At 52.4% G+C, this 25407-nt stretch overlaps 1 protein-coding gene across 7 annotated transcripts in view; it reads right to left on the reverse strand.

The window, feature by feature from the left end:
- Nucleotides 1–25407, reverse strand: part of LOC119437134 (homeobox protein extradenticle) — a 364095-nt gene that overhangs the window by 85072 nt on the left and 253616 nt on the right. For 6 of the 7 annotated variants that reach the window (XR_007464862.1, XR_007464861.1, XM_049660309.1 and 3 more), the window contains 4 exons: nt 23607–23797; nt 14512–14647; nt 11152–11242; nt 7229–7258 (listed from right to left, as the gene is read on the reverse strand). Coding sequence is in view for 5 of the 7 variants with exons in the window: in XM_049660309.1 (XP_049516266.1) it covers nt 7229–7258; nt 11152–11242; nt 14512–14647; nt 23607–23797 (448 nt within the window). In the remaining 2 variants the exon portion in view is untranslated. The remainder of the gene's footprint in view (nt 1–7228; nt 7259–11151; nt 11243–14511; nt 14648–23606; nt 23798–25407) is intronic. The other variant, XM_049660311.1, reaches the window with a different exon arrangement.

Genomic DNA, 25407 nt, shown 5'->3' on the forward strand with positions numbered 1-25407 from the left:
TCGCGATCAAGCCTAGCCGCGCTCACATGTGTATACGCACGTTTCCCGCCGCGGTGGCATCGCGTCCGCGAAAAAAAAAAAAAAAAAAAACAGGAGAACCTGCAGGTCTTGATGGTGTGCGACCCACCATCGCCCTCCTTACCATATTTTATTTTTTGTTTACTACAAGCACGACACACGAAGAAGGTGCTCGGAAAGGGGGGGAAAGCAAGAAAAAATCGGGGAAAGGGGGGGGGGGGGGCATCGCAAAGAAAAAAGCCCAAGGATAGCTCGTTTCGCCTAAGAGGTAATAACTGACAGCACTTTAAAAAATACGGAGAAAGTAGAATAGTGGAGCGACCAGCACACACTTCACCCACTGGTCTTCGGCCTGGAAGTTGTCGGAGAAGAGAGAGGAAAAAAAAAAAAAAAAACACGAATCTACAAGATAGTAAGTGCGCGCGCTATTGCGTAATGGACAGTCCGCGTCTTGGAGGAAACCAAGCTTCGGGCAACGGGGGACAGAGCCCCTTCCTCGTTGATGAAATAAACGGACAGTGTAACATTTGACACAGAAAACGATTCGGAGCATCCTTCGAATGAAGCCGAGTGAAGGGGGAAGGGGAAGAGGGGGTACGCGGGAACAAGCAGGCCTATACGACCAAACCAGTGAACAGGCACAAACACTCCGAAGCAAATTTCATCTAGACGCGGAACTTGGCGGGACGGGATTCAAGCCGTAAAGAAAAAAAAAAAAACCCGTCGATGCGCGATTGCAGCGTCTCCTGGACCACTGAGCCGACAAGCGGGGTGAGGGGGCCAACGTCGAGCACGGGGTTGAGTGAGGGCAGCTTCAACGACAGCTCGCGTCTGCGGACAGCCGAGCCAAGCGTCAACACGAGGGAGCAACTGGGGGCACTCAAATCAGCGTCGTCTGGTAAGCGAGTGACTGGACTGCGTTCGGACACGAGCAACGACATGCGATGGCTTTAAAGCAGAGTACTACAGCGAGACAGGAACGACTGGCGGCGCAGGAAAGGGAAAAAGAAGACACAGATCCTCAAGCGCTTTTACCGCGCAATGCAGGTAACGGCACGACGCGAACGACAGCGTGACGACGACACTTCGCGGACTGACGATATCTTAGGCAGCGAAGTGCTGTCCTTGAGAGAGGAACGCCGAGAATGACTGCGGCGCTGAAAACCGCGCCAACAAACAAACGATCGTGCTTCACTAGGCGTTGAATCAGCCTGTTTAGCAATTACGATTACTACCTTGAAAAGTTGTGAACCTCGACTTCAGTACTTTTATACGCTCGCTATGCTAAATCTTCATTTCCTTATGGCTCCACCTGTCTATGACGACGGTTTGAAATGTGCCCTCCGAGTGCCAACTGGACGTTACTCCGAGACATTGCGGACGCTCAAACCTTGTCCCCAAGGACATTACTGCTTTGAGCAGTAAGAGAAAGTGACGAAATGTCGGAACAGAGTCAAAAGAAACAACGCGAACCGGATTGAGGGACCAAATTAACTGCCATGAGGAGGAGGAAAACAAGAGGCCAAAGGCGGAGAGGTTAACCAGATGAAGCATTAAGTGCACTGTACACCGTGCAAGTCGCAAGACCGACGCCGTACGAACCACGAACACAGAAGCAGAAGAAAAAAAAAGATGCCGAAATACAAGACAGCCCGTGGAGTCCGGCGGGTCGTTCCGGTAAAGCCAAAACAAGTCAACGCTAAGGGTGGAGGGGAGTGCGAGGCGCCGGGGATGGGAGAGAGGGAGGGAGGAGGAGCGGCTGAAACTTTTCCTTCATTGAGCACTCGCAAAACATTCTATGGAAGGCCGCGCATATCCAAATAGAGCACCCCCCAGTCACCCTCATTTCCCGAATTTCCCGCAAAGCCCGCTCACATCAGCAATATCAGCCAGGGAAACTCCCGATTTCCACACAGAAAAGCGCGGCCAAGCCTCCAGCGGGGGCGGCGGCTGCCAAGGGCGCTGGCTGAACGCGCGCCGGCCCATCGCAAAATGGAATGGAAATGAAGAAATCGTGCCGCCGCCGCCGCCTCCCCTCTTCCACCTCTGCTATTCCCTTTAAGGGATTGATACGGGAGCGCTGCGGCTTCCTTTGCCCGAACGCGAAAAGAAGCTTGGCCGAGGACACGCGCGCTGCGGGATGTTTATACGGAGAAAAGCTTGGAATCGGAAGCACAAGACAGCACAGCGCTCACAGGGTCCAGGCAGCCGTATTCACTAAACAATCGGAGCAGAATCGCCGGATGAAGCTGCAAGGTGAACGTATCTACTACCGCGCCCAAGGAAAACCAAGGTGCGAAACAAACAACTCAGCCGCCATGGTCAGCAAGTGCAAAGGTACGAACGCATACGGGTTAAGTGGCCGCATGTGTTTTAAAGATGCGCTGGCTTCCTTCGTTCGGAAAAACGGCCGAAAAAATAAGAAAACGTGGGCCTCTTCACCGCATTGACGATAACGCAGTTGCACTGAAGCGCCAAGCGCACTGTTCGTTAAATATACGCACAAGCGGCAAGACTCGCCCTTGATTCTCAGAGATCGTATACAGTGCGTAGAGTGCGGACATAACCAACAAGTAAAGTCAGTCAGTAACGACATTTATTATTATTTTTTTGGCGCAGCGGAAACAAATAAGAAGCGTACAAGAGACGAACGAGATCTGTTGACTGGGGGCCAGCGAAGAAATGACGAGGAACGAGATCCTCCACGCATTTCGATTTAAAAAAAGAAGGAAAAAAAAAGGCGATACTTAAAGCAATCCTAACAACGGATCCAATCAGGCCCTAAGGCAACCCCCCCCCCCCCCCCTCCCCTCTTTCTATTCTACCCAGCACAGTTTCCATTCCCAAATTTCCGACCCTTCCCTTCGGGCCTCCGACGTCAAAATGTTTGACGTATTAATCCAGATAGCCCGAGGGTCCTGCTCTCTCCCTGCGCACTCATTTGGGCTGATGCGCGGCCCTTCTTTCCAGATTCGCTCTCTGCTACAGACAGAACGCTGCGAGAGGATCGAAACAAAAGCAGAAGAAACGAATGAGAGGGGGAGGTGAAAGGGTTCCTGGTGATCGCCCCAAGTGCCGTGGAGCGGCAGCTACTGGGACCACGGAGGAGGAACGAATCCGGGCGGTTACGGCCGCCTTCGGCGCCAGTTACCGACAGAGACGAGCTGCGCTCTTTCCGCTCGACGACGAACACCGCCACCACTGGCAGCTCTCCCTTAGTTCGCCATATTCGCTAGCCTAGGGCGACTCTTCTTCGCCCCTGAAAGCAGTTTTCTGCGTCGGTCCCTGGCGAGGAACGCGGCACGGAGAATGGGACCACGACCGGGGGCGGAACACTAATTGTCATCGTGAGTCGTAATAACTGCCGGGAGCGCACAGTGAGAAATGTAAGGACTTGGAAAAACAACAGCTACAACAACAACAACAAAAAGTCAAACAAGCGGTTCTCCGCAAATCGCACTACTTTTATGCTATCATACGTTTATAATACGAGCAGACGACTAATAAAACGATTTCGGGGACGCTTCCAAACGCTCCTCGAACGGATAGGAACGCAGCGCGATCGTCAACAAGGAAGTGGTTTTACGGAACGAGGAATTATAAATTCCAACCCAGCGAATCACGCACGGTGAATTTAACACGAACGCCACTTCCATTTTCTATTAATACTCGTCCAATCACTCTTTCCGTGCCCGATAACTGAATCTCCGCACCTTACGAAAATAATGTAACCACTTGGATTAACGACAGAGGGGTACCAAAAGCTGAATCCCACCTACCTCGCCGCTCACAAATGTAAACGACTAACCCGTTGACGTAAACAAACATTAATAGTCAGTTACAAAAAGCGTGGTTCCCTTTGCATCTCCTAAATCTCGGGAATTGCAGTAACGTCCGAGGCACACCGGCCGTTTCCAGCTCACCTTCATACCCGAAGAGAGAGCACGATACAGTGACCCGGTTCGCCGTGAATACGCAAACTTCAACAGGACTGAAACAAGGGGCACCTAGCGAATAGGGGTGCGCCGAGGCTGTACAATATCAAGAGGGAAAGGAAGCTCGAAAGTGCTTTAAGGGAAAGGGTGGGGGATATAAAACAACAAACAAAACACGCAGCTATAATCGATCGCAGAGTGCCCCCAACGATGCACCCTTATTCAGGCTCAACAGTACATAGGCTGGAGGGAGTGCCTGGCCAAATGGAGCGCAATCGACTCGAAGCCGCACTTCGACCAGCGCACTCTGCTCCTCTCCTCGGGCGTTCCGGCAACAACCCGGAGGCATATCGAGCGACCGCAGACACACGGTGCAGGCGCGCTTGACCTCACCGCGGTAAGGCTGGCGGGGAAAGCTGCGGCTTTAATAGACGTAACGTCGGGGCTAATTAGCATACCCGAAGCGGGCACGAGGCACCGGCCATAGACAGCCCACCGTGGTCAGTAAAACAGCCTCGGAGATCGACGCAAAGAGAGAGAGAGAATATCCTACGAGACCCTACGGGGGGTCGCCGCTGCCACCACTCGTCAGCGCGGCCTCCCTAAAGCGAAGTATGCCGCGCTAGGAGCTCACCCTTAACGTTTTGCAGGCGCCGACTGCGCAGGAATTCGGCACACGTACCGAACTGGAAGGGGGACGCTGTAAATGTGGTCTCGCGACCGGACAAAACGCGGAACGCACAAGGGTGATGACCCGCCAAAATGCCGAGCATACACGAGATTAGGGTATAGGGCCGCCTCGGCGCACCTAATTCAAGCTGCACAGATTGGCGCAGAGCTCGGCGCGGGTCAACGCTTAGTATAGCTTGGTGACGCGAACGGACCATGACAGTTAGTACACAAGTGGTGCCAATTAAGGGGCACCCCGATGTCAGTGCAATGCGAGCTTGAGCGGAGTCGTACTGCCAGTGAAATTCGCGACGAGGATAGCGACAAACGTGCAATCTTTCCATTGATGAAAAGCTCACGAGAAAAGCGCGTAGAGGAAGAAGGCTGCCGAGCAATTGGATCGAAACAGTAACACATATTTTAAGCGTTACGTACATCCACGTTAAAAGAGGTTTGACAGTCTGCCTGTGCTGACCAGGAAGATAAGACAGTGGAAGACAACTTAAAAAAAAAAAACGAAAGAGAAAGAAACGAGAATTGCTAAAGTAGTACTGCGCACTGTGGCTATCGGGAGGAAGGGCGCATGCCTGTCAAGTTGCGGCTGATCACGTAGGATAGAAACTTCTGGAATGACAACTTAAGGCTGACAAAGAAGGCGCTTCCCGAATACTACGTGGATGAAAGCAGCAGTTGACTTGAAGATTTGCAAAATCTATATATGTATAAAACCGTACACATAAATCTAACACACGGCGTAGAAGTAAATTGGTTCACAAAGACGTCCTCCTCTTGGTGGCAACAGCGGAGCACTTTTTCTTTGTTGTTGTTTTTTGCGCCCTCCGAAAATACGCACACTGTGAGAGTCTCAGAAAAAGAAAACCGCGCCATTTCTCGCACCCCGACAGTCTTCTCAGCCAGGCACACTATTGTACAGCCGAGCGACTTTGGTCCACTTGGAACAGGCGCACGTAGCCGCAAATACAAGGAGAAAGGCCCCAGCAGAGCGCTCTAGCATACAAACGAAGAATGCGCAGCAAGCTCGCGCTGCCATTCAAGGTAGACCTAAGGTGAAGACAAAATTTCGACCATATCCTTACTTTCTTTTCGGAGCTTCAAGAACGCACAATATTAATAACAAGAAAAAAAAATTCTACCCTCCGTCACTTTAGTCGCCAAACGCTTATGTGCTCCTTCCTACCTAGTGCGAAAAAAAAAAAAAAAAAAAAAAACGACAACTTGGCAACGAAAACGAGTGGGCACGCACTTGCCCGTAGGCGACAAGGGCGTAGGGGCGGCAATTCGATGAGACACGTGTCTTTCGCCTGAGAAATTGCATTGCTGAGAAGCAGGGTCCTCCTGCTTGCGCAGACGGCGTGCTTCTTTGCAGCCTTACAGGCGGCAGGGAGGATGAGGGAGAGAAAAAGGAATTCCTACACAGCTGGACGCGCAGACTATGAACGAGAGTGGAACGCATATGCTGCACGGAAACGCGCGCAATAAAGAATAAAAAAAAAAAAAGGTTAAACTGACGGCCACACACCGAGGACGGTATGAATGCGGGAACGGACCACTGAAGATTCGAGCAAAGAAGACCTGTCCGGTCTCATCACGTCAGAACCTGGGCCTCGACAAAGCAACGGACGACAAAAACACGCCACACAAAACGTGCGAGCCACTCCAGTCGTCGAGCGGGGGTTTATCGCCAGGCCGCATGCGGGTCCCGGCGGCGTTTTCGCAGGCGACACTTCCCAGACAGACTGGCCGGCAAGGGGCTGAAGCATCAAGACGATGGGCGTAACACAATGGGAGCGACAAGTGCGTGGCACACACCGTCTCGTGCTTGCGCGTGGGAGTTCACGACGAAACGTAAATGGGACGAATAGCACGAGACACGCTGAAGCCTACAATTACGGGGCGGTCGGACAACCGTCCACAAATGGCGGCTACGCGCGGAGGCTCTCACGCTACTATGCTCTGGAACAGCTCGCATCATGCGAACCACCGAAAACGTGCGCTAAACTCCACGTCGACATATGTAGGCCCTCTTAAACAGCACGTAATAGATAGTACAGCAGATGTCGACAGCCAGCCACTGTTGTCATTACACCGCGTCCTTCGCTCAAATGCATCAAAGTAAACGCAATCCGAACAAATTTCACGCGCAGCGCCCAAGAGCGGTGACAGCAACATGAGTACCACAAATGGCATGACATCACAGCGGTAGGAAAGAAAAATTAATAAAAAGAATGAATTTCTGCGAGCGCAATTGCATTGCTTTCGAGCTAACTGAAATCCTTAGCGAGTTGCGTCTCCTATCACCCTGGTGCTGGTTTTCCCCACCGTTGCCCATACAACTTAGTCACTAAGGACGAAAAACTCGTTGGACGTTAAACGTTTAAGCATTCCGATCACCTCAGGCCGAACGACTAGCTTCTAGGCAGTCTCCGAATATACGCAGCGTGCTACTATATCGTTCTGAGCATGGGATAACAAACCAAGGGCTGCCTGAAGGACGGATAAAAGATCGCCTTCTGAAGAGAGAAGGAAAAGAAGAGGGAAGGGCGCTGCACTTCCATACGCGTGTCACCATGCGCTGTTCCACTTACTATGTCTGTCTGTTTTCTTTTTCGGGAATGCTGAAAAGAGCAAGGGGATCAGAGTCAGGAGCGCTGCACAACGGCTGATTCGCGCAGCACACACTGCTACATTTACGCCGAACAACACTGACGCCCCGGAATTTCGAGCGCGACACACTGGCACCGTGAACGAGAGAGACAACGCTGTCGGCGCAAAGGTTTGCGTGTGCGGGCGCATCATCGCTGAGTGCGAACGCTGCATCTGCCCCTCACAGTCAAAGTTTTACGAGAGTTCCGTTGTTCACTGCTCGCACAAGGACCACCAGTAGGCGACCATTTCGGAAAGCGCTAGACAGTATTCAGGCCCTCCCTGCGAACAATATCGACGCCCAATTTCTAGGTTGGTGGCGAGGAGCTGAGGGCCGAATAGCGATGCCAGTGATTCGTTCTAAATCGAACGCGGGGCCATATGCGCCGAAGCTGCAGAAAAGCTACCTGCGATGTGGCGCGACTGGACCTGTGAACTTGTTTGCAAGATGTGCGAAAAACAGAGAGTTGCTATCAACAACTATATGATAAACATGCATAACCTGCGAGTAAGTACGGCAGCTATTCCGCAATACAACCTCACAGGCAGTAATTGTTTTCTTTTGTACTGTCCAATAATTACCGGGATCAAGAACGACGAAGCAGCTGTAGTACGCGGAGACATAAGTCATCAGGCAGAGGCTTCGAAAGCAGACAAGGCTTGAATAAATTATCTGCACTAGCGTTAGAAAAGCACTTATAAACCATGCTTCACGCACAACGATAGTGAACCTTGGTGGCGCTTACTGAATAGTCAGAGAACGGCGAGATTCCCGGTAAGCTCTATTCGCAACAAAGAAACAGCGGGGGGGGGGAAAAAAAAAAGGAACGATAACAAAGAGGTGCCCTACGTGGGAACACTACAATTCAGCTTCCGCTGTCATGCAGCGACATCTAGCTACTGCCCGAGTCGTACAAAAACCAAATATCTTCCAGGACCACGAACCCACCGCAAACTGGAGTACAAGGCCCGTAAAAAAATGGAAGGAAAAAAAAAAATGATAGCGACGCAAGCTCTTCGCGAGCCTGAAAAATTTCTCGGCGCACTCTTACTAATCTTGTTTTGCGCTACAAGAGGGAAGGAATGGAGACAGAAGGCGGGAAGGAAAGGGGGGGGACACACTCTCGTTCCAGACGGGAGCGGCGCGCGTACAACAGCTTTGGCAGACCCAGATAGCGGAGAAACGACTGCGGCTCGCTACGGGTCCGCGTCTCGGAGCAGGGGCGCGTGAACCACGTCGACAAGCATTTGCAAGCGGACCGATAACGAGAACGTGGCGCCGCGAAACAACGCCGAGAGGAAGGGAATGGCCGCGCAGCTCGGCGCACGCTTCGCTCGGTGTGCACACCGCACAGCGCGTAACGTGGCACCCCCCTCCTACTTCGGCTTCCTCGCCTGAGAGGCGGCTTCCTTAGATTCTGCTTTCTGGATTTGTTTTGTTGTTTTTCTTTCCCGCGCCTTCAGATCCGTCCCTATAGCAAACACGAGCCGCTTCTTCGCTTTTGATGCCTATACCACGCACCTATACGCAGGACCGCGCGAATTACGCAGCACCCAAATCAGCGCTTCGCCGAGCACGAGCAACGCCGCGTCGGGGGGGGGGGGGGGGGGGGGGGGGGGCAGAAAAAGCAAAACGCCACAGCCTGGGGAAGGCAAATGCACGAGAAAAGCACATGTTCGACTCGCATAGCCGATAGGATGCGCACGGCTCTGTGAGCGAGCGCGTAAAACTAGGAAGAAAAGAAAAAGAAAACTTCAGAGAGGCCTAATAAGGGGCATTCATGGAGGAAAACAAAAGAGGCGCACCACTGCTCCCTTGTGCATGCAGACGGGAGAAGCTGGAACGGCAAAAACAAAAGGAACAGCCGTTGAAGGGGAAGGGGGTGCAGGGAGGAAGAACGCGGTCGGAGGCAAACAAAAGGAGCCCGCCGCAAAACAAGCAAGCACACGAACGCGGTGAAAAGCGGCGCCTGCTCCTTATCGGCAAAACAAAAGCCGCGCCGTCGGCCCGAAAACGAGCACGCGCGCGCGCGTTTTCACCGCATCGAAAAGGCGCCTATTGCTTCCCCCCCCCCCCCCCCCCCCCTACCGAAACTTTCTTTTTTTTTCTGCCTGCTTTACCCTCAGCCTCCCGGCACGCATTCGGCGGGTGGCTGGGCAGGCATCGGCGTGGTGCCGATGTGCCGTCGAGCACGAGCGAGCGTTCGATGAGCCTCCAAACACATGCATACATTACGGCGCGGCTCAAAGCACCGGCGCCCTCCACCCCTTCCTCACGGCTTCCTCCTTTTTACGCGCCACTCCTGGCGTTTTCTTCAAACACTCCCTACGGCAGAACGCAAAACACGAACGATGAAAATAGATGAGAAAAAAAAAATTGCCTCGGACCAATGATCCTGGCAGCAATGGATGCTGCTCGCAGAGACGGAGGGAGGGGAGAGAAACTGAAAGGTTTCGCGAGCACGCACTCTTTTACAGCGGGCTGCGCGCCCTGCTTGTTTTTCACGAGCACGGAGAAACGGGGGAGTCGAAGCAGCAGCAGCAGCGCAGAGACGACGCCCGATGCAAGCATAAAGAAAAGGACTGCTGCCGCTGCTACCTGGCAGCTATACTGGGACGGGAAGTGGCGAAAATTGCTCGGCTAAAGTCTCGGGAGCATCGGCAAATACGGCGCCGCCGTCGAGCCGGTGCCAGCGGCCAGCCGATAAGGACGCCCGCGAGGCGCGAATAGGGAAATAGGGACGAGCGAACGCATCCCGAGCGTCTGCGTCGTGCACGGAAAAGCGGCGAAAAGCACCGACCTTCGCGTCGTACGAGGAGGCGCGCGCGGTAAACGCTCATCGCGGTCCCCCCTTTTCTTGCTCGGTACTTCGTGGTGCCTATCTGCGCCCGACACTACTCGAATCGGCATGAGCGAGACTTGGCGAAGAGCAACTCGGTAATGCCACATCGCGCTAAGCTATGCCGAAGGAAACGAGTCGAGGCACGTTCCAGGTCTTTAAAAGAGTGAATGCTCGGCACACCAGTCTTGTTTTTTAAGTCACGGTCATAACACGCGTAACTGAGCGTTACAGGAAGCTGGTGCGCGAATATGCTGTAGTTTGTATTCTCCGATGCCGCAACTCGCACTGCAATTATAGATACGGGCCGAGGCTCTCACGTACATCTCATGGTGTAGCTTCTAGCACAGGCAACGGCGGTACTAAGCAGCGTCTAACCGACCTTTTTCATTCAAAAAGGTGGTAGCCAAACGTAATACTAGTTACAACTGCTTATGGACATTGGGCCTCTCGTTGTAGTAAAGGTTAGATGTTAATGGTACACGTACAGCTGCGAGCGAAAGGATGTAATGAACCACGCGTGCCCAATGAAACATTTATTGTGGTCTCGGCGTGAGGCACCAAATTAGCCATTCAAGGACCGCCACAACACTTACACTTTCGTGATGCGAGAACAGACCGCCAGTATATCCCTGTTGCATCACCTGCAGTTAATATATAGCTGCACTTTTTCCTCGACGCTACACTGCCTTGGCTGCGTATTTAATTGGTTCAGTACAAAGAGTTCTTCAAAATGCGTAACGTACAACGGCTATCCGTGGAAATCACAATATTAAAACCGTTTATAGAGAAGAAAAGATAAAAGGTAAACATGGGACGCAGGTCATTGGGTAGGTCAACTCACAGTAGACTTCCGTAGCACACTACAAGTGGCAAGCAGAGAACGCTTACGGCACCCCCTTTTTTTTTCCGTCGGTACCACATCGGCCGGGTCATTGCAATCGCTGTGGAATGCGTCGATGAAGACATCGAAGGGGCAGCGTCGTCCGCATGCGCCACTACGGCATGGTCAAGCGTGCACTTACCCTTTTTTGCTGCGTAGAGATTGGCCTCTTCTTGCGCTTTCCCTATGTTCTTCTTGTATCGTATCCGCTTGTTGCCGAACCAATTCGACACCTGCACGGATATGACAATCAGGAGAGGGAGGGGGGGGGGGGAGAAGGACAAGGAGAAACGAAGGTTAAAATCTCGAGGGCACTGTAAATGAATTCTATTTTGATTTGTAACACACTCACTAATCACAGTAAAAGGTCTTAGGTCCCTTAAGAGTCCAACTCTTGTGCATTTGTGGTCTGTCCTATTGGAGGCTACGGAATTGCGCGCCTCACGCCCTCTTCGCAGCGCCTTATTCGAGTACGGTGCACATGCTGGTGACACCAGATGTCATACACGCGCCAAAACAAAACAAAAATCGCGGGAAACGCGAGGCTACAGCTAACAGAGTGCCACTGGAACAAGTGCCACCGAACAGTGATTGGGCTACAAACAAAAGTGATCACACGGCTACCTGTACAAAGAGTAAAATTGTTAGATATGTGAAACGCTTTGCACTGATACCAAACTGGCCACAACGACCACGTATATACAAACGTGGATCGGCTCAAAACCGCAGCTCGGCCAAGAAACTTCCGCAAGGAATGACACAGAACTCTAACGTTGATTACGCATTCTCCCGGCACCATCTTGTGTAAGCGCCACATGTGTGACATAAGTGTAAAAGTCCCACAGATTCTTTTTATCATATGCCTTATCGACACACGTGCGCCTAATTATTCCTCCTTGACATGCGCAATTTCGTCAGTATCAGTTCTGAATGGGTTTGGCGAAAGCACTTGTAGGAGGCAAGAAATGTTCAGTTCGCGCAAGATACACAAGCTCCAGCTCATAAGCCACGCAGTGAAGAGTGGCTGATTACGGGAGGTGGGAACCCGAAAGTTGGGATATCGGGATGTCGAGCAAGAAAGAAAGAAAAAACGGGGGGTGTGTGGAACCAAGCCGCATAAATCGTAATGAGCCTTATAGTCACACTGCTTCGGGATGTCTGAGCAAAACGATTACCCGCTACTGTTTGTGGCAGTGCTACCGCCGGTGTCGCAGGCTTCTTTGTGACGGGATGCCAACCTCCAGTGCGAATGAACAGTGAAAAGCAGGAGGCCCCACACCCCCTCCGCGGAGCAGAGACAGGGGAGCATGCAGATACAGCTGTCGTCGAGAACACCGCCAGCCGACGACACTCCGCTCGTTTCCCCGCAGGCAGCCTCGCGTAAAATATGTGCGCACGGCGTCCTTATGCTGATTTCATCCGCGCGTCCCGACGAGCATGACGCGATGCGGCGTGCGGGCGAAGGCAACGCAGCGTGAACACGAGAATGAACGGGGGAAGAAGCTAAAGAAGCGAGCACCGCCAGAAGCCAGCGCTAGCCCCCGCCGCCCCCCTGCTTCCGTTATTTCCATCCCCTTTAATCGGAGGAGGGGGAGAAGGCGACTCGCCGCATTTCCATATTTTAGGAGCGCGAATAGTGCAGTGGAGGAGACGAGGGAGGACATTTTTGCATAAGAACTTATTCATAATCTCCAGCAGCCCCCGCCGCACCTCTCCACGGTCTCCGCAAGCAAGGCATCGCCTCATCTCGGACTCGGTGGCGTAAAATATGTCAGGCGGCGACAAGATAACTGGTTTATCGGCAATTCGACGGGGATTAAGAAGTCGCCGCCACGGCCATCTATGGCAGAGCGGAGATGAGGGCCCCTCAGAAAGGCGGCCTTCGGTGGCATAGCGAGGAAGCATAACGGCGGGCTCTCGGCGCGGTATACCGAGACGAACGCCAGGCATTTTTGTTCTCGGCGCACTCATTCATTTGGTCGCAAAAAAACATTGACCATTCGTGGTAGAACAAGGGATTAGATGGCCACGCTGCGGTACGCCGCCACATTATCCGTTATAACCCGGCAGACGAAGGGTCGAATTACACTGGTACGCGCAACGCCACGCACCGTGTATTAGTTCGTCGCGGCTTGTTCTGCGTTCATACTGTAGGCCAAACTTCGCCGTAGTACGAAAGTGTAGACCGTTGTTCCTGCTCGCTAACATTCCATTCCCCGAGCGAACACTCACCCTGCCCTACACGCATCGTATGATACTGCAGGGCGCATGCCGAGCCCACGCCGAACAGACGCAGGAAGGGGGCCGAGGGTGAAAAGAGCCCACGACCGTCGCGGGAAGAAACATCCAGGCGCCGCTTCAGAAGCGATTAGGCAAAGAGCGGAGAAGCGCGCGCCGCTTCCTCAATTAGCCCCGCTTAACTACCTTAAACGAGATGCTCCCAAAAGTCCTCCCCAAGGCGCAACGCAAGCTCGGCGCGCTGCCCTCTGCTGCGGCGCCGCGACGTAGGATTGCGCCGAGTCGGTTCTCACCCTCCGACCCCGCGCTCTTGCCAATCAGGGAGATGAGAGTGCGCGCACATTCGCGCGCGCCCACACCGAGTCCATGGGCGCACTTGGCCGGCTCCGACGAGCAAAACACGCATTCGCGACGCGCCATATCGCGCCGTTTAAGCTCTCTCGCGTTTTGTGTGCCGCGCATAAAGGTCGCGAGAGACGAGGACACTTAGTCGGAGGGACGGGCTCCGGATAGAATTCTAACTGCCGCCGACCGACCGGCAGCGTCACACCCCGCTTGTCACCTTTCTGTTTGCTCCGATTGCGACTGGCGCTGCAGCCCCGAAGTGGCGGCAATTAGTTCTCCCACGGGCGCTCCTCGGATGGTGCGTCTCATTCCGGAGCGCGGTTCGCTTTGCTCTTTGAAATGCCGAGGAAGCTGATTCCTACAAACTATGAAGCACAGTGTTTCCGAGGATGCCTAAAGCAGTAAGGTCGACGAAACAATGCAAAAAAAGATGCGGAACACATAACGACTTTAATTAGCAGCGACACACATCAACGCGAGTCGCCAGTTATGTTCCCTATAGAACGCAATGCATGCTGTCACTTCTTAATACTACCAACGCAACTGAGGCGCATTCATACATCATTATGCTGTATATATACAGGAGCCTCTGTTGCTCAGAGCGTCAAAGCGAGGACGCGAGATTTACATTAACCTAAACTGTTCCCGATAGCGTACAAGCTACTGATAGAGAATTTCCAAAACACCCACAACGGACGCGCCAGGTACTCACTTGGAATGTCAATAACAATCAGCATGTACTACGCACAGAATATGCGAACTTTGCTAAAGCGTTTTGAAGCAAACCGCAGAAGGAAAACGGCTAAGGAAAAGTTGTCCATACTGGAAAATCTGATGCCCAGAGGCATCAGATTTCCCGGTAAGACCCACAGCACTTGAGTGGTTGACGCCGTCGAGTGCAGTCGGGGGGCAGACGTACCTGAGAGACAGTGATGCCGCACTTCCTTGCGAGTTCCTCCTTGGCTTCCTCCGACGGGTACGGGTTGCTAAGGTGCGAGTAGAAGTACTCGTTCAGGATCTCCGTCGCCTGCTTGCTGAAGTTCCGCCTCTTCCGCCTGAAATGAGAACACGAGACACGAAAGTTCAAAGTAAGCTCAACACACTTGGACGGAACGAAACGCGATCACATATAGTAGTCTATCGCTCCTTACGAGCAATGCTTCCTCCATTTACATAGACAGAGTCCAACACCGTCAAGCCGCGCTAGGCATGAAAAAAAAAAAAAAAAAAAAAAAAAAAAAAAAACCGCTACTGCGTCCTAGTCCTTCGCACAGACAGTTGTTCGAAGTAAGCGCATCATCTAAAGTACACAAAATGATCTTTCGACGTAATCAAACCACGGGTCCACTTTTTCCAGTTCTACTTAAGTAGACCTCCAAGCCTGATCGAACTTCTGATTGGGGAAAACACAAACGCAAGAGGGCGCTGCATAAAATACCAACCTCAAGACCTTGCTCCGATCGCACTGTGATTGCTTTTATTTTTATTTATTATTATTTCTTTTTAAGGCTGAAAAGCACGTAAGTGCCTTATAGCAGCTTGTACTTTCCGACCAGCGGTAGAATTGTTCATAGGTACCATAGGTTCATTTGTTTCCCCATTGCGCATAAACGCACCGCGGTAATGAAGAGAGCCCCAACAGGCCACCCTTTTTGTTTATTTCCCCGTTAGCAGACAGAAAAGAGACGGAAAGAAACGGGGGAGGTGGGAGTAAGACCTCCACAACGACGACGCCGACAAGACGTGGACAAATGAGCGCGCGGTGACACGGAGACACCATCAGTCGCCGTCGACAGGAGGGAGGAGAGAAAAAAAAAGAGAAAAAAATGAGGAAAAAGTGGAAATAAAGCAAGCGGCACGTGACATCGCAAGCCACGTGACGACAAGCACTGACTGCCGCACCCTCGACGCTGCCGTGAGCGCTTTGCGAGGCAGGATGGCAAATGGCTAACGCCAGAAGTAATAAATAAAAATAAAACAATAATAAGGGGGACAAAGAATGTCTCGAAACGCAGACAGCGAGAGAAGCTTCCGGGCATTCGAATATAACGGATCGCACTACCCGGACAGGCCGGCGGCAGAGAAGAAGAAATACTCCCGGCTCAACAGAGCGGCTTATAAAGCATCTTTTCTGTAGGATGCGGAGGAGAAACATGCGACGAGAAAGTGGGCTGGGCCGCGCGGCACCAGAGAGAGAGAGAGAGAGAGAGCTGGTCCGTTATAAATTGCGCGATTATTCTAACGAACTTTAGATTTGCGATCCATTCATTCGGTTGCGTGCTCCCAGGCGTGTAACGGCTCCGAGAAGAAAAATAAAAACAGTAGTGAAGAAGGAAGCCACGCAGTCGTCACGGTGCCGTTGCCCAAAACGGCGATCAACGGCAGCTCGACTCATCCTGAACCTCTGCTCTCTCTCTCTTCCTCCCTGCCTGCTCAATTTCCTCGCTCTCACTTTTTTTTTTCTTCTACACGCCACCATTTTCGCTTCGCGAGTAACCTTCCAGTTCTTGACAAGCTTTCTCGTCGTCTTCCCGGCTTTAAAAATTCTTCCATGGCGCTCATTTCCGAGCTTGTCCGTTAAAAAAGGGGGATCCCTTCATCTTTCGCGATGCATTTGGCTCGCGCCCTCCTCCGCAGTCCTTCATTCAGTCCTCATCTGGTTCAATGCAAGCCTCTAAGTAGCGCGAGAAAATGAATGCTCGCCTCCGCCCACGAAGCGACGTTACGCCGGCAGATCGCTCAGAACCAGAGGCGACGGCCTTGCGCCCTTCCTGTACATTTGCTCTTCGCGAAGCGGGCTCCGGACGGTTGCTCCGTTTCAGCACTGCTCATCTCGTTTTTTTTTTTTTTTTTCTTTAATATATACGCAGATCGGCTTCCTTATTCCGTTTCTTTAATACTGGCCACCAACAGTCACTGATTGGAGGCCCGATGAGTAACATCGGCAAGATGCAAGAAACAGGAGAGACAGAGAGAAAGGAAAAAAAGATTCCGGTACGTCACTTTACCGACACGCACATCGCTCTCTACCCTTCCTAGCTCTTTCTTTCTGCCGTTACAAAAGCGAGACACGCCATAAGCAGCAGCAGAAGCCAATCATTCGCAGAGGCCGCACGATTGGTGGCTGCTGCCACGCAGCAGACGCGAACGCACGAAGCAACAGCGCATGCAGAGCGCGACGGATGACTTTCAATTCCTCCATCAGTTTCTCTTCTTTGCCGCCACGCCGCTCTAAGCACTCCCCCCCCCCCCCCCCTCCTTTCTCTCACCAACGCTCCCTCGTTTAAGCGCGGAAAAGCGCGAGCCTGTCTTCTGCCCTCAGATTGCTCGAGAGCCGAGTGCGGAAAGACACGCGCCATGCAAATGAGCGCCCGAAGATTGAAGTACCAAAATGAAGGCAGTTACCAGAGGAGAATGGCGCACTGATATCCTCGATTGGTTCGGAGTGACTAGCGCAACTGTCAACGTGAAGAAGGAAGCCGAGAGAGAGAGAGAGAGAGACAGAAGAAGAATAAGAAGAAGCGGCCAGAGACGATTGGTCTAAGATTTAAGATGACGCGTTGGAACAGAGGTACCACGAGAGCAATGGCGAACTCGAGTAGTTTAGCGCGAGCTCCGATCCCTGCGATCGCGGACCGTTCGCAGGTCGAGCGAACTCCAGTGAAGCGGTGTTCAAGGAGCATCAAATGCGCAAATTGGGACGGCTCTCTACGGGGCTACCGGCGGAAATGGTGGTACGGCCGCCTTCGCAGCACGGAGGGTTGCATGCGGAACGATAGGAACAAGCGAACGCGCCAGGTAACCAGAAGGATCGAAGGAAGGAAAGGGACGGAGCGCACGATGCGGGAGAGGCAGGAGGAAGCGGCTGGCTGGGAGATGAAGACGAAATACCGGAAAAGGGAGCCAGCGAGGACGTGCGCTGCTGCTGCACGTTGTGACATCCGTACTTCATCCCCTGCCCTAACGCCTCATCAAAAAGTACGAAAAGAGGAAATATAGAGAGAGATGCGTGCGCTGGGGTCGCGAGACGAGAGAGAAATGGCGCAAATGGCCATGGGCGTTGCCGGGTGCAATCTGCCGCCGCCACTGCTGCAGCTGAAAGCATGATCAAGCAACGGCACGCGCGAGACGCGTTACGCAATGCTGCAACAGATACACGAGCAAACTAGAAAGCTATCCATGCTGTTGTAGCCTCCCCCCTCCCCCCTCGTCATTCCGTCTCACAAACTCGATGCCACTCAGCGGATCAGGAGACGCCGGTATGACTCAAACGAGACGCCCTCGAAGGCAAAGAGGCATCAAGAAAGAAAGGAGTCAGCGCGTAGGAGTCGCCCTTCCCCCTACGGGAATGGCGAACGCTGCCGAAGCGTCGGTACTTAGGTTGACGACTATCTTGCTGCTGCACCCATTCCCGCCTGCGCCTTCATTTTCAAAAATGCCATTTTTTTTTTGCGCCTCTTGCCGGGGGTCCGCGTACGTCGGCGACGGATGTCATCGCCGACAGCAGGCTACGAGGGCGCCGCCGTTCAACTTCCCATCCATCACCCTCGCATCCCAATTTTTCTCTCGTTCCCCCCCAGAGTTTCCTGCCCTCCTCCGTCTTTCACTGGCGTCAGACTTTTGTCACTTCGCTGCATTTCGTCCGCAATTCCCCAAATTCGAACCTGCCACCCCCCCCCCCCCCCCCCCTAATCTTGCTCTGTGTCCCGCTCTGGCGATTAAATGAAACGCGATTCCTTGCACCCCCCCCCCCCCCTCCCTCCCACATTTTCTGAAAAATGTGCTTTCACTCGAAAAAAATGACAGAGAGAACGGGACATAGATAGAGGAACGAATGAAAAACGCCGCTGCTGCAAGTTGACCTCCGCTGACTGTTTCCTTTCATGTCCACCTGCACTATAGAATCAGCACGCCTCATTGATATATTCTACTGCGCGGCAGATCGCCGACATTGTTGCGTTATTACCTCTACACTACACCTGACCAGGATTCGATCTCAAATTTACTTAACATCACGACAAAACCAGAACGAAATACAGAAGAGAGCTAAGGTTTTATTGTGACCAGCTTCTTCTGCGCAGTAATCCTTGGTCGGCACACACAGACTTGCGACTGAAGAGATATAGTGACTGAGAAAACGCCCTTCCAGCTTTGTCATAATTAAGCTAGACTGCCAGATTTAGCAACACTATGAGCAACTGTTCTTGGCTCGACTGAGTGCCATTTTCGCGGCTAGATGGTAAACGGCGAAATGTAGCATTATTTCGAATTGATGGCAGTGACGACTGAATGCTACGAAAAGGTGCTTGAAATGCGATTACTAGCATTTTGAAAGCAATCATTAACGTTCCTTTATTTTTTTTATTATTAAAGAAGATTGCGACATGAAGTTGACAGAAAGTGTTTGGGCGGCAATACAGGCCGTGGTCGCGCACCCGGGAAACTTTCGATTCGCTGTACATACATATGCAGGGTGAAATGCAATAGCGGTTGCCACTGAAATTGAGCAATGGAAGCGTCGGACGGTTATTTTTTTGGTTTATCGAGACAAGCGCAGTTGGAAATAATACTTTCGCGAAATTACTAAGCTCTTCATAATACCCGTGCAAAAATACTACGCTACTCGTTTTTTTTTTTTTTTTTTTTTTTTTTTTTTTTTGCCTTTGTTTACCGTTACAGATGCTGCAGTCGAGGCTACGCATTTCGAGGGATAGGAATTGAAGCGAGTTTGCCGAATGCACTCGTCGTACAGTGTCCCTACACTTCGTCACGTGTCGGCCTCCAAGTAACGCTAACGCCGCGTTGACACTCGCTCAAAGTGACCCTGTAATTTGCCTGCCTGACAGGTGTGCCACGCGCAACAAACCACCGTGGTGCGTGCCGGTACCACACACACCGAGATATCCAGCGACTACGCACGCTTTCATCGAGCGCACCGCGAAACCTACAGAGTCCGCAGAGGCGAGAACCAAGCAGAGCAACACCGCGCACTACGCCCGAGGTATAGCTCAAGGACATCGCCCGCTAGAAGGCGTCCACGCTGCCCCCACAGACGACTACACTCGGGTTTTCACGCGCGAGCCATGCGAAGCGCGCAGGCGACATCGCTGAATGACGGCGTATAATATAGGCTGCAAGCCCAGCTCCGTTCACGAACATTCGAGCTGTGTCACTCAAGTCTCGGGGAAACTCGCACGCCTTTGGGAGCACTACGCTAACAACCCGAGTCCAGAAAGGGTCAACCGAGTCCAAGCCGTTATTAAAATTGTCGACAACTCGAACCTCTTCACACCTCTCCAGCGCTCGCCCAAAGGCGCCGAGAAACAAGTTCGTTCTTGAAGGCGACGGCTTACTGCAGGGCTCTTCCTGAGCCGCAGAGTGTGAAGCGCAGTCTGAAAGTGGCGTCGTTAATCAGGCGAGCACTTGCTCCCCCCCACCGGCACGTTCTTTTGCGTTGCCGTTTTCTCTTTTCACCCAGAACCGAACGGCGCGGTTCCCATTAATAACCGGCGAAATCGCACGGCCCGTTCAGCGATACCATGCGCGCGTAAGACCCTGGACGCAATATATATATATATATATATATATATATATATATATATATATAGTAAAATAAAGGACGACGCAACGCGGCTCAACATACAGGCTACACATACAACAAAAAATTTCAAAAATAATGCAGCGCCTAGCCGCTACTATCGCCTCTTCACCGCCATCACGAAAGAAACGGGGCCCCGCTTTAATAAGCGCCCGCGATAAATACTCACCCCCCGCCCCGCTTCAAACTCTTAGCTCACCAAGATATGCGCGAACATATTCAACGCAACGGCGAGATTTAGGGGAAGCTTAAAAATTACAAAAACAAAATATGGAAGCTCAATTCATGGGCTTAGGAACCACTTTCTACTGGACGGCAATAACAAGTGCTGTTACGCAAAAACAGCGAGCCCGAAGAATTAGTATCGGCGCCAGGTCTTCACGATAACAAGCTCGAATGAAAAACTTTGCGATCGCCCAGCGCCTGCGTTAGAGGCTGCCCCAAACTTCTCTGTTCGTGCCCTTCCCCGCGGCCGGTTTCTCTCAAGGCTTCCTGCAAACTCCACGCACTTATAATATATATATATATATATAACCGAAAGAAGGGTAAAGGGCAGGCTGTGACTAATATCAGCACCAAAACAATAACACAGCCAATGCATATGCCGCAGGTTCACCAAACGGACAGGGGCCGCCAGAACGGCGTGCCGGCAGGGCACATTCGCGAAAAAAAAAAAAACACTTTGGCAACGCAGGAGTGAAAAAGAGGCAAAAGAGAACAACAAAGACGGGGCGTGCAAGTTTAGCGGCTTGCAACATTAAAACGAAGGCGACCATTCTTTTTCAATCCACCTCCCCCTTCGCCCTCGCGTTTCTAAGGGTGCGCGAGGCGAGCGGCGCAAGCACTTTTAATTTAATTACGTGAGAGAGACTTTCTCGAGAGTTTATTTATAAATCGCGGCTTAATAAGACACAGCCGTCGCCTGATTTCTCCGCCGCTATACGTAACACTCTCCGCCATACTGCTCTTTTCATCCTTTCAGCCCTAATTTTTATTTCATCGCTCATAATTTCTTTCTCACGACCCACTCAGAATATCCTCGCGTGGCTCGGCTTTGCGTCTGGAATCATAAGCTCCGTGCCAGCGAGCAGAAAAAGCACAAAAGGAGGTAGAGAAAGAAAGCAGTGAACTTTTAATTGTTATTTATTCAGACCGAGACGGGTCCAGCTCCTAGCAGCCTCTCGGAGAGAAAGGCTTGCTGCGCGTTTTTGTCTCCCGTTCCTTTTTTTCCCCGCCCCGAAAAGCAGGCGGCTGGAGCAGGGTATAGAGAGAGGAGGAGGGGGTCGAAGCCAGCGCCCAAGCCCCCGCCGTGGCACAAACCATAAACATGAACCCCGCGATAGAGAGTTCTTTCAAGTCAGCCTCCTTGCGCGCTCCGGTTTTGAATTATGGCAGCAGCGTAAGGCCGCTGCCACCGCCGTTCTAGCGAGGGCTGAACAGCAGCAGCGACGGTGGCCGCAGAGGCTCACCACTCGCGCTCCTTAATTTGTTTATCAACCCTCTCGAAGAAAAATTGAAGACCCGCCCGATCCTCCCCCGCCCTCCGCGCCTGGAGCTTTCTGAGCTCCCCTGCGAAATCCTCTGGACTCTGGCGGTTGTGCACACACACATGCACGCGCGCGCGTGCATAGCACACACACACAACACTGAATACACAACACGTGCATAATGCCCCGCAGTAGCATGAGCGAGCGGGATTTTCTGTCCGTTTTTTTTTTTTTTTTTTTTTTTTTTTTTTTTTTTTTTTTGACGCGAAGACTCGCCTTTAAAAAGCTGCCCTGCACGAAAGCAACACAGAAACAAGGCAACACAAACGAAGATCAGCGAACAGACGAAGGAGGAAGTGAAGAAAGAAAGAAAGAAAGAAAGAAAGAAAGAAAGAAAGAAAGAAAGAAAGAAAGAAAGAAAGAAAGAAAGAAAGAAAGAAAGGCGGCTTGGTGTTTTCGCCTGCACGGTATGAGGCAGGGGTTCGAACCACGACGCTGGCCGCTTGGAGCGGGGAGTCCCCCCCCCCTCAAGTCTCAAGGGGAAGATCCCGAGGGACGCTGCGAATAATAAGAGCGAAGAGCGGCTTCCCGCGGACGCTGCGAAGCGCGAACGCATGCTGCAGGGACGAGCGGGGTAGATTTATCACGGCTTATCCTGCAGATAAAAGCACCGCGGGCAGTTTTGCTTTTTTGCTTTTTTCGATGCCAGGCGCTGGTGGCACTTTCACTTTTTTTTTTTTTTTTTTACTTTCTCACCATATGCCGCTGCCCTGAAAGACGAACAACGGGCTGCGCGGAATTCATTAGAGTACGTACAGGAATGCGACCGCGGCGGCGCGAAGGAAAAGGTTTAGCGAAAGCAACGCTTGGCACAGCCCCACGGAACACAGAAGCGATCCGCACAGAGTCACACAAAGCCAGCAGCCCATTTCAAGCCATTAAGTATAAACCGCATGCACGCGATCTTGCGCGCGACAGCGACAAGCGACGCGATGGAGATGGCTGTCGCGGTCACTCGTCGCCTACAAGTCGGTGTACCGCATGCGAGCGACGAGACGAGCGACGACTTTGAGCGACGTCTCCCCGGTGTTGCCGGTATGAGGGCAGCAAATACTCGCCAAAACTGGCGTGACGCTTGCTTTATTAATTTAAGATGATGTCTTTTAGTGTAAAAAGCAGCATAAATATTTCTAAAGGTTGCACTACGTTATTATCCTTGCACGTATCAAAATCTAGTCGTTTGCTCGTTCCGTGCGACAATCGGTAGTGCTTGACTGATGTATATCCAGTTCCGGCTTCGCGCTATTGGCTAGTCGCTCATAGCACTTCCGGGCGACGAATTCTAGATTTCTAGAACCGAGCGATTGAGCGAAAAGACCGAGCGATCTGTTCGCGCGACGGTCCGTTTCGTCGCTCGAAGTCGTCGCTCGTCGCCGTCGGGCACAAAATCGCTCTCATGCGGTTTGGGCTTTACAGAACATGAAGCTAGTAGGGTTAGGTAGAGGGCGCAAACTTGATGGCATGTACGCATTACGTCACTTAACTGATCTGAAACAGCAGTTTTGTGCTATATATCGCTGCTACAAAGCTACGAAGAAAAAAAAAAAAAGAAACGCCTAAAATTTTTTTTATCCAATCATCGAAAGTCCTTACCATACGTGTCGCATGTACGACTGAACTACTTTTTTTTTGCGTGGAACGCAACACGCAGCCAGAGGGAGCACTCCTGGTGTAAACCATCTTTAGCTGCAGAATTGCAGTAAAACGATGTGCTTGAATCAGAGGCGGTGTTCCAAGCGAGCAACACTACGCCGTACCGCGGAGGACAAAGCGCTAGCAAAGAGCCCTCGCTCGCCGAAATCGGCTCGCGATGCCTCTATAGAAGGCCGAAATGCAATTGAGGAAGCGTCACAGATGGGAGACGCTTACCTGGCGTCGAGGAACCTGGAGCGGAGGATCATGACGGCTTCGCAGGTGCTCTGCTTGAGCTGCACCTGGATGGAGTTGAACTTCTTGTGGATGATCTGGACCATGCGCTCGATCTCCTTCGGCGTGATGGGACGCGTCCGACTCTGCTCGCGCAGCAGGTTCATCACGTGCGTCGTGAACTCGTTGCACGCCTGGGAAAGAAGAGAAAACGACACGGGTCAGCGACGTCCGCACATTCAGCGAACGCGAAAGCGCAGCCTCTTTTGGGCGTTTGCGAACAATAAATGCGCGCGTACCAACCCGCGGTTCAATCAGTTGGCGCGAGACGTTTACCGGAAGTTCCGAAATGCAGATAATGCGACTGAGAATATTTAAATGCTACCCAACGTCCAGTGTACCACACAGCTGCGCCACCGCCGGAACAGCGCAACAAAGAATAGTCATCTGGGAAGAGGACCCTTCATTAAAGGGCGGCCATAAGCCCTCCGCCATCCACGAAATGATGAGCCGAACTTTATTGAAACCCTGAGGCCTCCCGAAAGATGCTTCATCTATCGCAAAAAAAGACGAACATGTCACGCAGATATAAATGTTTCTAGCAACCTCGCACATATTCATGGACAGCACTGGTACAACCAGACAGTAGCATGCTGTTTCTAGAGCATATATAGCAATGTCTGCCAAGCTGCTGACACGAATACCTGACTGGGCGAAGTGCCTGCGGAGGGAGCGCAGGATACGTCACGTAAAAAAAGCTGCTTTCGCCGAGACTGGGGTCAACGGACAACGTTAGCATGAAGTTTTCAGAGGCATTCTCGCGCATCAAGCGCGAGAACGAATCGGACTCCAGCCGCAGGGAGCAAAGGGAAAGCGCTCTGGATGAAAACACTGCAATCTCGAAGCCAGGAGGACCGCAACAGCTCACTGGGCGTAGGCCAGACCCAGCGAGCAAGCGCGCAACCCGCGCATGGCTGTGCGGGTGGGGAGGCCTAATCATCGGCGATGGTGGCTTGGTTTCCATCGGCCGCCGGCTGACAGCCAAGCGCCCACACAGGCGCGCAGAAAGAGCTGGAGGACCGAGGGGGGAGACCATCAGAAGGTGCACGAAGCGGGCTCATTCCCTCCTCTCCTCTGGTGGCCTTCCAACCCGCAGGGGCCCCCCTTTTATCTGATTGAAACGGGCTGGCCAACAAAGTTCCCGGCGGCGGCCAGTTTTTCCTCGGCGCTGCTGCCCAAATAATAGCATTATGGGACGTGGCCAAACACTGATCGGACGGCCCGTCACACGCCGGGCGTTAAATTCAAACGGACAAGCGGCCAGGCGTCACGCCGGCAGAGCAGAGTGTAGCGAAGCCCACACCGAAACTAGGTCCGGCCATGGTTAGAAAGCGTACACAGGCGGTGGCGAAAATGAAGAAACAAGAGCGAGGGGAGAGATAAAAAGCGTTAGCCGCCGGTAAATGCTACAGAGGCACTACGGCCACGGGCGAGTTCACGCGCTGCGGCCGCAGAGCGGCGGACGCCGCGCGCGCAAGCCCATCACGCATCCGCGCGTTCGGCTTTCCCGCGGCAAGGGTGCTAATGCGGGAAAGACCGCGTGCGGGGAGGTCGCTGCTCGCCGGACGCAAAGCGTTCGCTTCGTACACAAGATTCGGACTGACAGGCGCGCAGATGTGAATTCGGAGTGCAGCAACTCCAAATGAAGGGCGGGGAGGTATTGAGGTTAAATGGCCTACACCGCGAGAGGCGTTACAAATGGCAGCAGCTTTTTATTACTATTTTTTTTTCTATTAGGCGTCAT

This window comes from Dermacentor silvarum, chromosome 1 (genome assembly GCF_013339745.2).
Source record: "Dermacentor silvarum isolate Dsil-2018 chromosome 1, BIME_Dsil_1.4, whole genome shotgun sequence".
Lineage (NCBI taxonomy): Eukaryota > Metazoa > Arthropoda > Arachnida > Ixodida > Ixodidae > Dermacentor > Dermacentor silvarum.